This window comes from Heliangelus exortis, chromosome 1 (assembly GCF_036169615.1).
Source record: "Heliangelus exortis chromosome 1, bHelExo1.hap1, whole genome shotgun sequence".
In the NCBI taxonomy this organism is placed as follows: Eukaryota; Metazoa; Chordata; class Aves; order Apodiformes; family Trochilidae; genus Heliangelus; species Heliangelus exortis.
In genome coordinates this window covers 6,314,089-6,329,203 of record NC_092422.1, presented here as the reverse complement: position 1 = coordinate 6,329,203, position 15,115 = coordinate 6,314,089, and the positions used below count along the sequence as shown (strand labels likewise).

General features: G+C 37.2%; 1 protein-coding gene across 12 annotated transcripts in view; it reads right to left on the bottom strand.

Moving 5' to 3' along the window:
* PICALM (phosphatidylinositol binding clathrin assembly protein) overlaps window positions 1-15,115 on the bottom strand; it is a 67,820-nt gene that overhangs the window by 6,784 nt on the left and 45,921 nt on the right. For 2 of the 12 annotated variants that reach the window (XM_071730258.1, XM_071730431.1), the window contains exons 13-22: window positions 13,789-13,938; window positions 12,272-12,355; window positions 11,860-11,940; window positions 9,202-9,309; window positions 8,165-8,296; window positions 8,045-8,075; window positions 7,153-7,252; window positions 5,627-5,650; window positions 3,554-3,613; window positions 1,174-1,278 (exon numbers count right to left, since the gene is read on the bottom strand). In XM_071730258.1, coding sequence (XP_071586359.1) covers window positions 1,174-1,278; window positions 3,554-3,613; window positions 5,627-5,650; window positions 7,153-7,252; window positions 8,045-8,075; window positions 8,165-8,296; window positions 9,202-9,309; window positions 11,860-11,940; window positions 12,272-12,355; window positions 13,789-13,938 — 875 coding nt within the window. The remainder of the gene's footprint in view (window positions 1-1,173; window positions 1,279-3,553; window positions 3,614-5,626; window positions 5,651-7,152; window positions 7,253-8,044; window positions 8,076-8,164; window positions 8,297-9,201; window positions 9,310-11,859; window positions 11,941-12,271; window positions 12,356-13,788; window positions 13,939-15,115) is intronic. The other 10 variants (XM_071730348.1, XM_071730596.1, XM_071730678.1 and 7 more) reach the window with 6 other exon arrangements.

Here is a 15,115-nt window from a genome sequence, read left to right as displayed (position 1 = left end):
GCATTTCTAGCTACAGAAATCTAACAGGGTCCCCTTTCAGGTAAAGCCTTTTAAAATATTTTTTTAAAAAAATCAAGTTTAGTAAAGAAAAAGGATATAGTGCCCACTGGCAGCACACAGCACAGCCTGTCCTGTTAAAGGATGAGGTTCAGGCATTGGATAGAAGTTCGAGGCTCTTCTCCTTTCCAAGCTACTGCTGAATTCTTTTACCTTGACACTCTAGTCCCAAAAATGCACTTAAGTGAGGTTATAAATTTTAAAGCAGTCCCCTATAAAGAAAACTAGAGTTCTTTACAACAAGATTAAAATACATTAAAATACATTTTTCTAACAGCCATGACATACAGTCTGAATTTGACAAAGAAACATTTCACTTGTAAATAAAGCCACACAGTTTATACTGGAGTTCAACTCTGCCAGCTAAACCTGGATCTGCCTCTAATTACACAGTTCACAAACACAACAAAGTCCTAATGATCTCAGTATTTGCAGCACGGTGAGGATACTGTCTTCTGTGAAAAACACAAAAATACAAAGACCTTTGGAGAATATAATGGTTAAAACTAGAGGCATGTGCCCAATGCCTCCCACTGAGGGTAGGCAGTACTAACAACCAGGTGCTGGGTTGAAGTTTCACAAGGATTTGACACCATGCCCTTTTTAAACCCTGTTTGTCCCTGCAAAATGCCATCATATTAGCACGCACCTAATACTTGAAAGAAAAGAAGCTTACAGTTAATATCACACTTTGTTACCTTATCATCTCAGTCTTCCAAGTCTAACAGATCAAAAGAAGTACCACACATACTGAGGAAAAAGCTGTAGCAACCCAGTCCCACATAGCCACACTTAGGCAGAAGAGAATGCAAACTTAAGAAGTCTGTCTTCAGCAAACATCAGACATCAAATATCCTTATCCTTTGCCTAGTGTTGAGGATAGCCTCAGTCATCTTCCCACAATAACAATGTCTTAAAATGTTGTCCTCTTGGCTTCTGTAAACCAACCTTGATGCTGCTGACCTGGATATAGGAAGCCAGGAAGCAACCCATACATGAACTGCTGAGCTTGCGCAACACATTTGTCCAACACAAGGAAACATTAAAATATATTTAATCAAACTGACCCAGCTGTAACTTGATACTAGAACAGATTATTTTGAATAATTTACACACCTGTGCTCCCGGTACAGGACCAAAGGGGTTTGGTGGTCTCATGACTGGTTGACTGTATATCAAAGTTGGCTGTGTCATTACTGGTATTCCTCCCATCTGTGACGGCTAAAAAAATCCAGACAATGTCAAATCACACATAGAATTAACACACTGCAAGTATTTAAGGAGGGAAATAATAATGGTAAATGGTCTTGGTCATAATTTGATGTATGCAATCATATAAGCTTTCTACCATGTTCAAATTAAGGTTACTAGAAAGGAACTTTACAGCCTTTTCAAGCAATACTCTCAGTGAGAACTGAATCTATTTAACCTCTTACTGCAAATATCTGACATACTGAAATACTTGTTGGAACACAAGCATTTGTGCTGGTCCTCAGAGCCTCTGAGGCTTTGAGAAACCTTGTCTAGTTGAAAGGTGTCCCTGCCCATGGCAGGCAGGTTGGAGTAGATAATCTCTAAGGTCCCTTCCAACCTAAGCCTTTCTATGATTCTTGCTGCCCAAACTGAGCTCTGGCAGCCCTTCACTGCCTGCCTTAGAAAGCAGAGAAACCATTTTACAGATAGCAATGCAGAACTGACAGAGTTAAAGAAAAACTGAAAACCCAGAACTACATGTACACTGAATGTTAAGCCATTATGCAAGGTAAGTCTAAGGTGTTACTGACACTCTGGCTGAGGCAAATTAAGCATTTAACATATGCTAATGGTGTCAGAAGTCAGATTTTACTTATGCAGACACCCATCACTGGTGGTGCCTGCATCCTCTCAGGCTTGGGTTGATACCAGCAGCAGTCCTACCAAGACAATTCCCATTCCAAGGAGCTTTTTCCTTGACTAATCCTGGTCCTCCTCCTATCATGCCAACCAGCTGTAAAGGCAATCAAATGGTGAACCCATTCAAGAAACTGACTGATGAAAACACCCTACACAAAAACCAAGTTAAAAATAACTGCTGGCACAATGAAGACAGATGCAGAAACTGGCAGACAGGGAATGCTGAGGTACTGACAAAATTGCCACTCCCAGGATGACCTCGCCAAGGGAAAAGCCTGCTACTAGACTGTAACTTTGGAATGGCCATGCTCAGAGCTATGGTACATACTCCAGCTTTTAGGAAAAATTCAATGTTTAGGAAAAATATCAATGTTTCAGAAATCCCTAGCAGTAAATGTCCTGTGTAAAGTTTGAATAATCCAGGACAGTGTTGAGGATGTGTTATAAAGCCTCCTGGTCATTCTGTAGTGGCTCATCTCACCCAACTGTCACATGCTTTGAACATGTCATAACAACTCAGGACAACAGAGCTCTGGCTCCAATTAATCCCAGTTTCCATTGGCATTTAACCCCCATGATTAAGGCTGCTTTATCAAAACACACAATGTTACTTTCTATACACTAAATATGTCACCTTCCCCAGTAACTGAATCAAGTAACTAAGAAAATGCTTCCAGTACCATCAGTGCAAAGTTGCACAGGTCAAGTTTGAATCAACTATGACTTGGCTCTGAACATACTACAAGAGTTTATGGATGGGTTACAGGGAACAAGATGCTCTCCCAAAAGACCCTCAAGAACACAGGTCACCTCTTGGGCAGTTCAATTACAGAGCATATAAAAATTACAAATTATTTAGCTTATTTTTGTCATAGTGATCTGTGAGGCATTTAAAAGGATAGGTTTTTTTTAAGTTCTCTTCCCTTTCATTCACTCAGAGCTGTGCTACATCACAACCATAATATTAAAGACAGAGAATTAAAGCAAATCATGGCAGAAATACTTTGAAATTTAAGTTATGAACAAAAATTTGTACAAGCTTTCAGAGCAACAAGCAACAAGGTCAGGTTTATGTCAAAAGCCTTTTGGTACTGGTGTGTCACTAAGAAATCCAATTGTCAGCTAACACCAGAACACACAGCAGGGTCACAGGCTTACAGTATTCTAGCATCAATCATTCCAGACACCTTTTCCTGAGGTTGGGAGCAAGTATCTAAGGAAGGTTTTACTTCACCAAAAAAATAAAAAAACGAAACCAAAACCATTCCTGTTATGAATGTAGCTATCCATACTGACATGATATACACTTATTTCTGAGACATTTATTTCTACACCCATAAAGCCCACCAAAAATTTACACTATCTTAATTTTTAAAAGTTTATGAAAAATTAAGTGAGGTAAGGAAGGGCAGACAATTTCAGACAAAAATTACAAAAATAGTTCAGAAAACCAGGACTTTGTGATTTGGTGAAAAATGCAACAATAGGAGCTGAAATTCAGTCTTCTTTGTAAAATAGTTCAGAAAAAGGACTGCTAACAATCTATAAGCAATCAGATGATAAGAAACATTTGACTTCTGTGAAGTGCAGGAGTTCCACTCACCATCCCATAGCCCATCATTCCTGTTGGTGTTGTGGCAGGATAGGCCATTACAGGTGGTGCCTGGTGTGAAAAACAGGAGTGAACTGAGAGGAGAAAAGATCAGCTGCATAGTGGTAAGATATTGCTTTCTAAGGTCCAACTACAGCACTTAGCTTATTAGGAATATAGCAAAGAATAAATAGGATTTGCAGTCTTAAGAGTGTCTCCAAACTGTTTCAGATGGAATACAGTAACTGAGCTGAAGTTTCTAGACCATCCTGACAAATCAATAATGATGTGTTTGTTTTAACCTCTTAGGATTCTGGCTGACTAAACTAAACTGCAAGCTATCCTTCTCTCAAGCATCCTGTTTAAGCACAACAGAATGAGATACAGATAAGTCTGAGAGAAAAAAAAATGCAGGAAACAGAAGTTTTTAAATCCCATGAAATAAATACTTATATTTAAATATCAGAAGTAATGGTGCACAGGGAGTCTTACGAGAATTTTAAAGACTGAAAAAACAAATTACCACTGCTACCAGCAGTATAGGAATTCTCTTCTCTTTAGCCAGGATGTACACACTAGAGGAATTCTCCTACCATGCTTCAAAATCAACTCAACCCTAACATGAATATCCAACTTTCATTCCCTGTCACCCACTTACTTCATCCAGGGAATTTGAACACCTTAGAAAATCCCCTTAGTATTTTGCAGGTATGTTTGTTACCCTTTAACTAAGGTAACTTCTATGAAGTTACAGCAAAATTGCTATCAACAGACAAAACCTTGGGTCAAGCTGTTTTGTAAGCAACTTGGCAACTTATATGAATAAAAACAGCTGATAAATCTTAGGAAAAAAAGATATATAAAGACAGTTTTTCATATCCTAACCATATTATTTGTTCCACAGTTTCATTAGCCAATTTCTAAATCAGTATTCTCTCTTACAAGGAGAAAAACAATTTTTTTTTTTCAAGACTATAAATTAGTGCTTATAATTATTAGAAAGCTTGCTGTCATAACCATTCTACCTTCTGAATAATTTTTATGCTAGTGCTGTGAGGATTACAAGTCATGACAAGACAAAACAACATAAATTTCTTAGTATCGAGATTATTCATACAGAAAAGAAGAACTGACAAAATACTGGTAATGCTGGATTAATTAAAGCAAATAAATTGTAACATCAAGAAGAGAACATTAGCAAAGCTGCTTCTGAATTCAGTTATAAGATATCAGCTGCTTTTTCATAAATAGTAGCCAGTGTCCTTGGGATTTCAACTGCCAGATTTTCCCAATCAAGAATTATCTATGCTGTGTGCTACCCCTATATTTCATTCAGCTAGAAAAGCTATGCTGACAATTACTTTTATCGTTGTGTTTTGGTTGTGTATTCACACCTACACACAAACATGCTGACTAAGTTTATTTTTGAGTGCTCGACTGTGCACCTACCATCCTTTAGTTACACAGTTACCCTGCAATAAAAAGAGAATACAGGGAAAGAACAATATCACTGTTGACAGAAAGAAAAATTTTCTGAAATAAAAGATTTATTACGGTCCACAGACAGCAAGCATAGGTTATTGCTTGCCCTTTGTAAAGTGTCAGCATTGGTTTTTTTTTTTATTTTAACAGCATTAATGACATATTGGTCTCTCCCATTAAAAAAAAAATTAAAAAAAAAAATAAAATCAAGATCTACCATAAATGTGGATCAAGTGCCAAAGGTAACAGAAGCCTGTGAGGTTTCATGCAGTTATTCAAACACAAACATTTTTATCCTCATTCAAAATTCACCAAATGCATTTGAAGGCAGCACAGACACACACCCCAGCTCTCTGGCAGCAATGGTACAGTTTAAAGCAAGGAAAAATAATCTTGGTATTTCCCATGCCATCATTCGAGTCAAGAGCCTGCAGACCACCTATGAAGTTCGTGTATGCTAGGAAAAGCTCAATTTTTGGCACACCAAAGATTTTTAAAATGAGAAATGTGTAAATAGCAAGAAGGTTATGAGATTCTGCAACAGCAGTGGTTAATATCAGCATGCCAGTCGATTGCAAAAAGGCTGTGGGTTGTTTCACTTACGTATTGTGGAAAATGCATGCCATTCTGTATTTCCCAGGGAGAACAATTACATAATGCAATAACACTGGATTAGAAGCAAATACTTACACAACAGAATATACACAGATAGCATTTTAGTTCACAAATACATTAAATGTTTACCCCAACACATTCTTGTAATTCAAGTCATCTACTGAGTACATACACCTGTGACACTGACATTGTTACTGCATGTGCAATTGTTTTGCATAGTCCATTTATTTGGTATATGCCTTTTTTCCAAAGACAGAAAGCCTTATTTTCAAAAGCATGTTTATTTAGCAAGCAGCAGCAACTCCACAATAAATAGACCAGCAGAGGAAGATAATTTTTTTTTCCCCACTAGAACATTTCTGTTTCAAGATTTTTATGTTAATCAAACAGTTTCACAGGGAGAAGTGTCTCAACAGTCTAAGTAATAAAAGCTGTTAAATGTAACGACTTGTATACAAGAAGATGTATATAAAGACATGAGTTATTAAACAGATTCAAGCACACAAGTAAACTCAAACCACCAGTCATTAAAGCAGGTGAGTAGTTATGTTTTCTACAATACCTAAACATAGAATCTAAACACCCTCCAGTAAGGTCCACAAAGTTCTCCCTACTTAAGAACAGCAAGTTGGTAACAGGCATTTAGCAAGGGAGAGGTGGTGGATCCAGGGATACAAACCCTCTCTTTCCCAGTCCAAAACACTGTATAATTACACCATGGATTCAACCTCCCCCAGTCAGAGTCCTCATAAATCCTCAGGGGTGGTTTACTGCCTGTTCTGTCCATGTACAGTTCTGAAAGATTATTGGTGAAAGGGCGAGTAGGAATCACAAGTAGAAATATTCTGTATTCTGTTAGCATTGTGAAAACTACTCACAGACTCTTAACTACATGCAAAAAGGAAAAAGAGGTTAAGAACCCTCACTCTACATGCTACCTCAAAACACTTGGTAATACTACCTTCTACAAGAGAGAGACACTCTGAAATTGATCAAAACTGACAAGAATTAAAAACTATTGCAAACACTGGGGCAGGAAAGCAGTGATAGGTACATTAAGAAAGCTGTAGCCCACATCACTGCACAGACAGCTCTACAAATGTAAAAGGGTTTGATCTCTTGGCCTGTTCTTGCTCCCAGAGAGGGCAGAGATGTCATGCTCTAGATACTTGATGTATCACTGCCACTGAACAACTCATCACACTTCTACTTTTCTATTTGGCAAAGGCCCCACCACCATTACTGGAATTCAGTTTTACATCAGTTCAGTGAAACACAAAGGCTGTGATCTTGCATTGAGAGAGTGGTCCAACACTACTCAAATTTAGCAAAAAACTGCATATATCACATCCCAGTTTATGAGAAATACATAGCTAAGAAAAACAAATCCAGCAGTACACACCTCAAGCTAACCACTATCTTCTATTCCCTTTTACTGCAACTCTAGATCTCTTAAAGTCCTCCCTTATGCATCAGCCTGTGAACTTGCTATTTCAAAATGTGTGTTTGCTTACCAACGTTGGAGCATTCCATGCAGTTGTAGGTGCAATCTTGGGCTGCCAGTTGGAACCACCTGTTAGTTTCTTTTCACCTGGCTGAGTCCAGTTCACATCACTTCAAATAAATTTTTAAAGAATTGTTAGAAAACATTCTATTTTCTTACAGAACTCCCTCAAATAAACAATGTTTCCTCTCTGAAAGCATCTTCTTTTGTCAGTGAAGAAACTAATTTAACAAGGGAGTTGATAAAAGGTCTTGTTTTGGCTAGGAAAAGTAAGCTAAAGTGTTCAACATGAGCTGCCTCAGCTTTATCTGATCTCAGTCCATTTCCCCAGCACAGGTAAGTTAGTCCAGCTGACTACTCTTGAGTCCAGATAGTTTAATCAACAGCAACTAGATACTGCATTTCTGAATGATAGCAGAGTTGGCAAAGATGGTCTCAATAAGACTGAACTGTACTAATCACATTCTCAACTTCCCTGCTAGAGCAGATGTTCAGTGTTGCAGAATACATACTGTAAAAATTCACTGCTCTGAAGGTCAGCCACGACTCTGAGGCTGTAACTGCAGTTTTTAATACAGCCCCCCACACACTCAGATTTCACCAAGTATTTATAAGGTGTGCAAAGACTACCTGCCACTGCAAAAAACATTTTGATGAACTAATTAAAGAGCCTGAAAGGAATCAGTGACAGGAGGACACCTTGCCTACTGTCACTGTCACCACTATCACACCAGCACCTTCCAACACCTCTCAACAACTCATTATGTCTGGTAAAAAGTACAATCCCAAATTAGCTCTGAAAGTTAACATTACTTTGTTACACACAGGTTTGAACCTGTACTTTCACAAGAATTTACTGTCAAGAAAACAAAAATGTTAAATTTTTGACTAAGCATACTCACTTTTTGGTAGTTCCATTTCCAATGCCCAAATCTGTCACAAAGTAGAAAAAGATACTATTGTAATTCTATTCATTTAGATGAGTTAAATAAGTATTTAGATGTTAGTGGTTCAATACTTACTCCCTACAAGATTGGCTAAAGATGAATCCAGATCATCTGACACTAATTTGTTAGGTGGGACTTTGGCAACTGGAAGACTCTGGTTTTGAGAGGCCACTGTTGGTTTTAGGAGACCACCTAATTCATCAAAACCTTGGAATGATAAACATAAAAGAAGTGATTTGGATCGAGGACTCCCCTGAATATTGTGACATTCCATTTAATAGACACTGAGTTTAACACAATGGCTAAAATACAAAATTTAACCTAGTCATGCTACACCATACAAGAGAGCTAAAACTTATTAGGCCTCTTAATTAAGGAAATGCTTACTACAGCAAGGAGATTGCACTTAACTCGTTTAACCTATATGACATCAGTTTTACATGGAATGGATTGACAATGGCTGCATCAAAACTTAAAACAAAAACCCCTAAAGTATTTCAATGTTATAAAGATGTGTATGCATTTGCTTTTAGCAGATAATTGGTTTGTCCCCCAAAAATCTGATGTTAACAGTCCAATTCAAAAGACCAGAAAGTGTTTTCTTTCCAGATGTTCAAAGAAGGGAGTACTAAGTATTAATACAATCTGAATTAACTGTGCATGCTTTGGTAACTTTACTTCTGAAAGTGATAAATTAACATTGAAAGAGCAACATGTAGGCAAAAAAGTGCCAAAAATGTGTGCCACAGATACATGAAATTAAGATGCAACTTTTCCTCTTTCAACCACATTTTATAAAAAAAGGCAATTTCAGCTGACAGCATGTAAAATGAAGACTGTTCGCTGTGTTAATTTTTTATGCATAAAACAATTAAGTGAAGAAAATTAATGTAAACATTTCACCAGACAGAGAGTGAAAATGGTGTGTAAGGAAAATTATTCTAGATTAAGACAAACTGGATGAGTAATGATGCTATTGACCTTCTAAAGTCAGCTTTTCTTTAGCTGGATCACTGCCAGAGCAGTATAAGTAAATATAGATTAAAAGATTTATACCTCAAGAATAACAGAAGTTAAAGGACATACGTCATCTATTTTAGTAAGTGTCTTACCACCAGAATCTAGGACAACATTAGAAGATTTGTTTCCAAACACAGACTCAAAGTCAACATTAAGGCCAGCTGATGGCTGTGGTTGAGCAACAGGAGATGGTGTGAACCCTGTGGGGAAAAAGAAAGAAGTTGAATGTTTTTATACAGCATTTCTCATGAATCCACCTTCCTTATGCAAGCCAAGTCCCAGAAGCCTGTAGTTTATTTAAGTACTGCAGAAAGACTAGAAATACCTCAAAGGTCCAGATTACACCCTGACACAGAGAAGCATGCAAGAGAAAGGGCTACAAGCAGTTTATTTGAAGTTTATTTGGGGTAACTCCTCCAAAGAAGGGTTTTGTCTCAAAAACTGGACAGACAGACCAAAGACACTCTTCCTCCTCTCAGCTGCTAAAGCTCTGTTCTAACTATTCATATCTTCCTTATTTTTTTACCAAATACTTACAATAAAATTATTAAGGGAATAATCACAATGTTTCTCCAGGAAAAGAAGCTGGCTGGTACAGAACCAGTTTAAAAATTGCCATCCTAAAGATTACTCCCCCACCATATTTTATATTAGTTGAGCAATTCTTTTAGATACAAGTGGATTAAGATCCAAACCACTCCAAGGTGCTGACTAGCAATGCCTTTGTTTAGAGACTCTTAATACTTATAATTAATTTTTACAGTGCTTACTTAGCTATTTTGGACACAGACTTTGCAGGTGATCATATTTTGCAATAAGTTTCTTGTAATTACAGAATACAGAGGGAGTTAAAAACAAAGTTTCAACTCCTGTTCCTGTCTGAACCTACTCTATGTCTCCTACATATATGTAAAGCAATATTTTGCAAAAACACTTTTTTTTCTTCAATACTGTGAAAATATATTGAAGTACAAAGCATCACAATATGATGTTCAGCAGTATTAAGTTGATAGCTCAATAATATGGAAGTGAATACATGTTTCTAAAATTTTTTAAAGTTTTTTTAATGTTATATATGACCAACCATGCAAGTGTGCATATACATCATCTTGATATCCAGACTAGTAGAGAAGTAATCATTACTTACTATGAAAAGCTCACAAAAAAAAAGCAATGCCATCTTGAAAACCAGCTCGCCTGGTTTCTAACAGAAATGTTCATGATATGGAGAAATAAAAGGATCACCAAAAAATTATCAGTAAAACATCACAGTGAGCAGAAATAACTGACCAAGATTATTTCTTGGATTTCATTAAGCTTGCTGCAACAGCAGCTCACTTCAATTTTACTGTTTTCCCCTAAAAAAATTCATATCTCTCAGATGCCCTCCCTGAGCACAAGCTTCACAGAACTTTGGATTACCTGCTCCTTCCTATTTGTCTTAAAGGAAGATATAAATCATCACTCAAGCATCCTACTGCAAGAATTATTCAATGCACTGTTCTTTAAAACAAATTAAGAATACAGCAAAACAAGGGAAGCAGTAATATGGGAAAAAATAGGAAGTAAATAAACAACAAACCAAAATGAGTATCTTTATGACAAGTATACCATCAAGTTGTAACAAACCATTTCAGATACTCTGAACTGTGACAGGCATTCTTATGATGGGATGTCCTGCAACTCTTAAAACTGTGCCTGTGCCACTAGAAAATCTGATTTGCAATAGCTCATTTTTCTTTAGAAAATGGCCTTAACTGAAACAAGCTGAGATTCCTGCTCTCACATTTTAAGAAGTTTCAAGCTGTATGAAGCTAACGAGATGAGACAAGCCAATAGACAAAACAATACACAGGAATCCTTTGAATGAGCTTCTGAAAAAGATCAAATCCTACTCCTGGTATCAACCACTAGCTCAGGACATCTTGTCTAACAGGGATGTTTTAAAAGGTGCAAAGGTCAGTATTATTAATGGAGTTTCCTTGAGGGGATAAATCTGCAAGACTTAACAAACTAATCATCAGTCATAGCCCAGTTAGCCTTCTACATAACTCTAATTTCTATTCAGACAGTAAGCCAGTGTGACTTTATGGTGCTTTTAAGAACTCTCTCTTCCACAAGCCATTTGTTGAAGTTACTCCTAAACCTCGCATAGCAACAATCCCTGTTCAACCTGGTTCAATCATCATCTGCCACAGTCCACAGCCCATCAACCAATTGTCAGGGTGTAATTTCAGAACTGCCATCAATACTGGGTTACTACACAGCCATTACATGGCTGCACACATGATGAGCCAGTAATTTAATGCAGCAGATACCTCTCCCTCACTCTCTGTTGCAAAGCTTTGTACTAGTTTAGTGCACAGTTTAAGAGTACTATATCAACAAAAATGCTTTAAGCAGCAAGAACATCCCAATCCCATTATCCTAAAAGCAATGAGGTAGAATAAAATGAGAAGATACTTTTCACATGCAAGTAGTTCATGTGGTATGTAGCAACATGTAACCTACAAGAGATCCTGAAATGGAGAGATACTCATTTCATGTTTATTCTAAACAAGCCTCAGTTTTGCACAAACTGAAAAAAATATACACCATTTGTGACAATACACCCAGCACAAGCACATGAATAAAAGTTGAAGCTACTATAACTATATGCACTTTTGTAGCCAAAAACATACCTACTAGTTCTAGGCACATGACACTTTAAAATTTCTGTGTGTGTGGTACAGCTGTGTCCCATTACCTACCTCCAAATAGACCAGCTACAGAAGAAGGCTCATTGCGGAAATGAGAAGCATTAGGGTAAGCTTGAGGACCACAAAAAGAATCTGATAAGGCATGTCACACAAGAGAGAAAGCCAAGAAAGGAGAAGAGGGAGAGTTACAGAAAGAGAACCAAGATATACTGTTTATCTGCTATTCAAAAATTTAATTTCAGGTCAATCTATAAATCCACATATACTCTAATAACACAGAACCAATGGAATGAAATCAATACACATCAGACAGAGTGCAAAACACATTTACATAATCTAGAACACACAAGGGGAAAGCAGTTTCAAAGCTACAGCTATACTAGGATAATTTTTTTTTTCCAAATGCCGTGTTTTACACCCTTGGAAGAAGCAAGTGTAAAGATTCAAGGCATTTTACTTATACCTGAAGTATAAGGGTACAGCCCAATAGTGGATTCATATTTGGTTGCCACAAAGGGATTTAGTGCAGTAAATGGATTGTAATGATCTAAAGAACCAGAAAGAGTTATTTTAAATCTACATTCACACTATTGTAGAACCTTGTTTGTGCTACAGCTATAACTGCATTTATATTTCACATATCAACTGGTCAGGAGATCACACTTTGGTTCTAGATGCATCTTTAGAGAATGAGACATTGGAAGGGAATGCAACAAATCAATGCCATCCATCTCCAGCAACTTACAGGCTGTCATGTGATTAACATTAGACAAACCAGTGAGTGCCACCAAAACCCACCAGGTTCCTTGTTCACAGCTCTGCACTGCAACTTTTTGTATGACTGCAGAGCAAATTATACAGAAGAAAACTCTGACTGAACATAAGCCTACTAAAAATGCATTTCAACATTCACAGGAACCATACAAATTTTATGGGAAGTGTGGGAAACATAGATTAGAAACACAGGCCAGATTATTTTGCAGCAGTACCAGTTTAATGTATTTGCATACTACTGTCTCAGCCAACTAATCCTCCCTAGGGAATGTGGAAAGAAGTTCAGAGAATTCTTCTGCTTGATCTTGCTTGATTTCTCTCCCCATTAACCAAAGACAAGCTAGGAAACTAGTTAGCTATGGTGACAAAGTTTAGGTGGTTTGAGTATCTCTAAAGAGAACTTTTGATTTAACAACTACCAGAGATACCAAAGGTCTCTGTTGTAAAAGTCTGGATTCTTCTATCACCAGCTGTAGTGGGGTTCAGTCTGCAGAAAGTAAGCCCTGTAGGTGCAGCATGATTGCCTTTAAAGTCAGCTTTGTTCAAGAACAGAACTGATATTTAATTGATTTGTAGTCTATGAAAACTACCGTAATTCTTCATATTGAAAAGCAATCAAATTACTATCCAGCTGCACCAACAGAAATGTATGAAGGATTTCTAACATGACTGCCATGCTGATTTGCATCCAAAGTAAGATTTCAACAGTTTTAAGAGGTGAGTCATTAGTTTATTGCTCAGGAGGTAAGCAGTTTGAGTGGACCACACACACACACAAGTATGTGTATGACTTTATCGCTTTTGTTAATGCCATCGTGACTGGAGGAAAAGGACCACTACAAAAAAAAAAAAAACCACAACAAGATCCTATGTTTAAATAGAATATATCAACCTGAGGAACAAAGAAAGAGCATTTTCTTTACCTTCTCAGGCATATGAAATATTTTACCTTGAAATTCTAAGCAGACTTTGTGTAAAACCACACTCAAGCAACTGCTCAGTTTTTATATCAGGGAGAATCCTACCTATGTAGCCAAGCAAGGATTTTAACACCATTTTCATGGCACAATTACTAAATAAGGTTCTAACATAACACAAAATCACCCCAAATGACAAAATTTAGTTTCTGAAAGGCCCCATAAATATACTCAAGGAACTAAAATATTGTTAGAATTTTTAGGAAATTAGTTTAAAATGGTACTTTACCAACAAACATTTCATGTGTGGGTGTCCTACTGGTGAAAGTAGATACATCAGAAGACACAGACAGATGAGCAGCATCGTTAGTTTTTGTAAGGAAAGGATTTAGGTTTGGAATGGCATCATCAACACTATCAACAGTAGCAGAAAAAGGATCTGTTCAATTCCGGAGAGCAAGAGAAAGAAGAAAAGGGAGATGGATTTAGTTATGTGCTGCTTTCTAGGTATAGGAGAGTAAGAATTAACAAGAGTCCAGGAAGTATAGCTTTTCTCCTGAAATCTCTAAACTTGGGATGAACCAGCTTGTTTATCTTTCAGCTGTTCAACTTTCCAGTTGTCCAGAATCATCCATTCTCTGCTCAAAATACTAGGTACTAGCTACACATTTACTTTTTAAAAAAAAGGCTAATACCATATTGGTATTAAAGTCTACTTCTTCAGTATAGTGTTTTTACTGAAGATTAGTGTGTTATTCTTTGAATTTGATCTGGTTTTGCTTCACTTAGTCATGTCCTGGCACATCCAAATTCTCTGGAGCAAACACATTCTCTTAGAATCCCAGGTGCTAAGCAATGATTCAATGACCATCCTGAGGACAGCTTTAAAAACCTGAGCAAACAAAAACCCGTGGAGCGATGGAGCTGTACTGTTCCTCCTTCTTCAAACTGTGTTTATGGATATTTGTTTTCACTAGGAACCATGACATTTTCAAGAGCTATGAATACACCAAGGAGGCAAGCAAGACAAAAGCACTCTCCTTACTGCTCAGAATATCAGGAGCCAACAGGTTTGCTGTGGATATGCCATTAACTGCAAGCAAGCAAAAACTTGCTCTGCTTTGAGGGACAGTGACCAGTGAGAGGAAAATGTTCCTCATCAAAAAGCAGTCAGACTGTACTGAGCAACAAAGGAAACGTGGATCTATGTGAATCACTTCCCAAGGCTTTTAGGAGAGTTTCAAGGTTTCTTGGTAATGGATACAACTGCCAAGCTAAAATACTCCTGAGATCCAGGATCCAACAGACAAAGAAAGAGTATTCAAAAGGCAGCTACAATACTTGCTGACAGAAGGAGCTGTGGTTTAGCTGTCTGGCTTCAAACGAAGCATATGAATTATCAGTAGAAAACTGAGGAACTCACTAATGTGATCAGCAAGAGTTACATCGAGGTCTATTTTATTATCTCAGTGCCTAGAATTGCAACTTACTCTTCTAAGAAAAACCATTACAGAAACTATATACAGCAGAGATTTCTTGAGTACTTCAGTTTCTGGCCTTTTTTAAAAAAATCTTGGTTAGATTACAGATTTATCCATAAATCTTGTAAATACTAC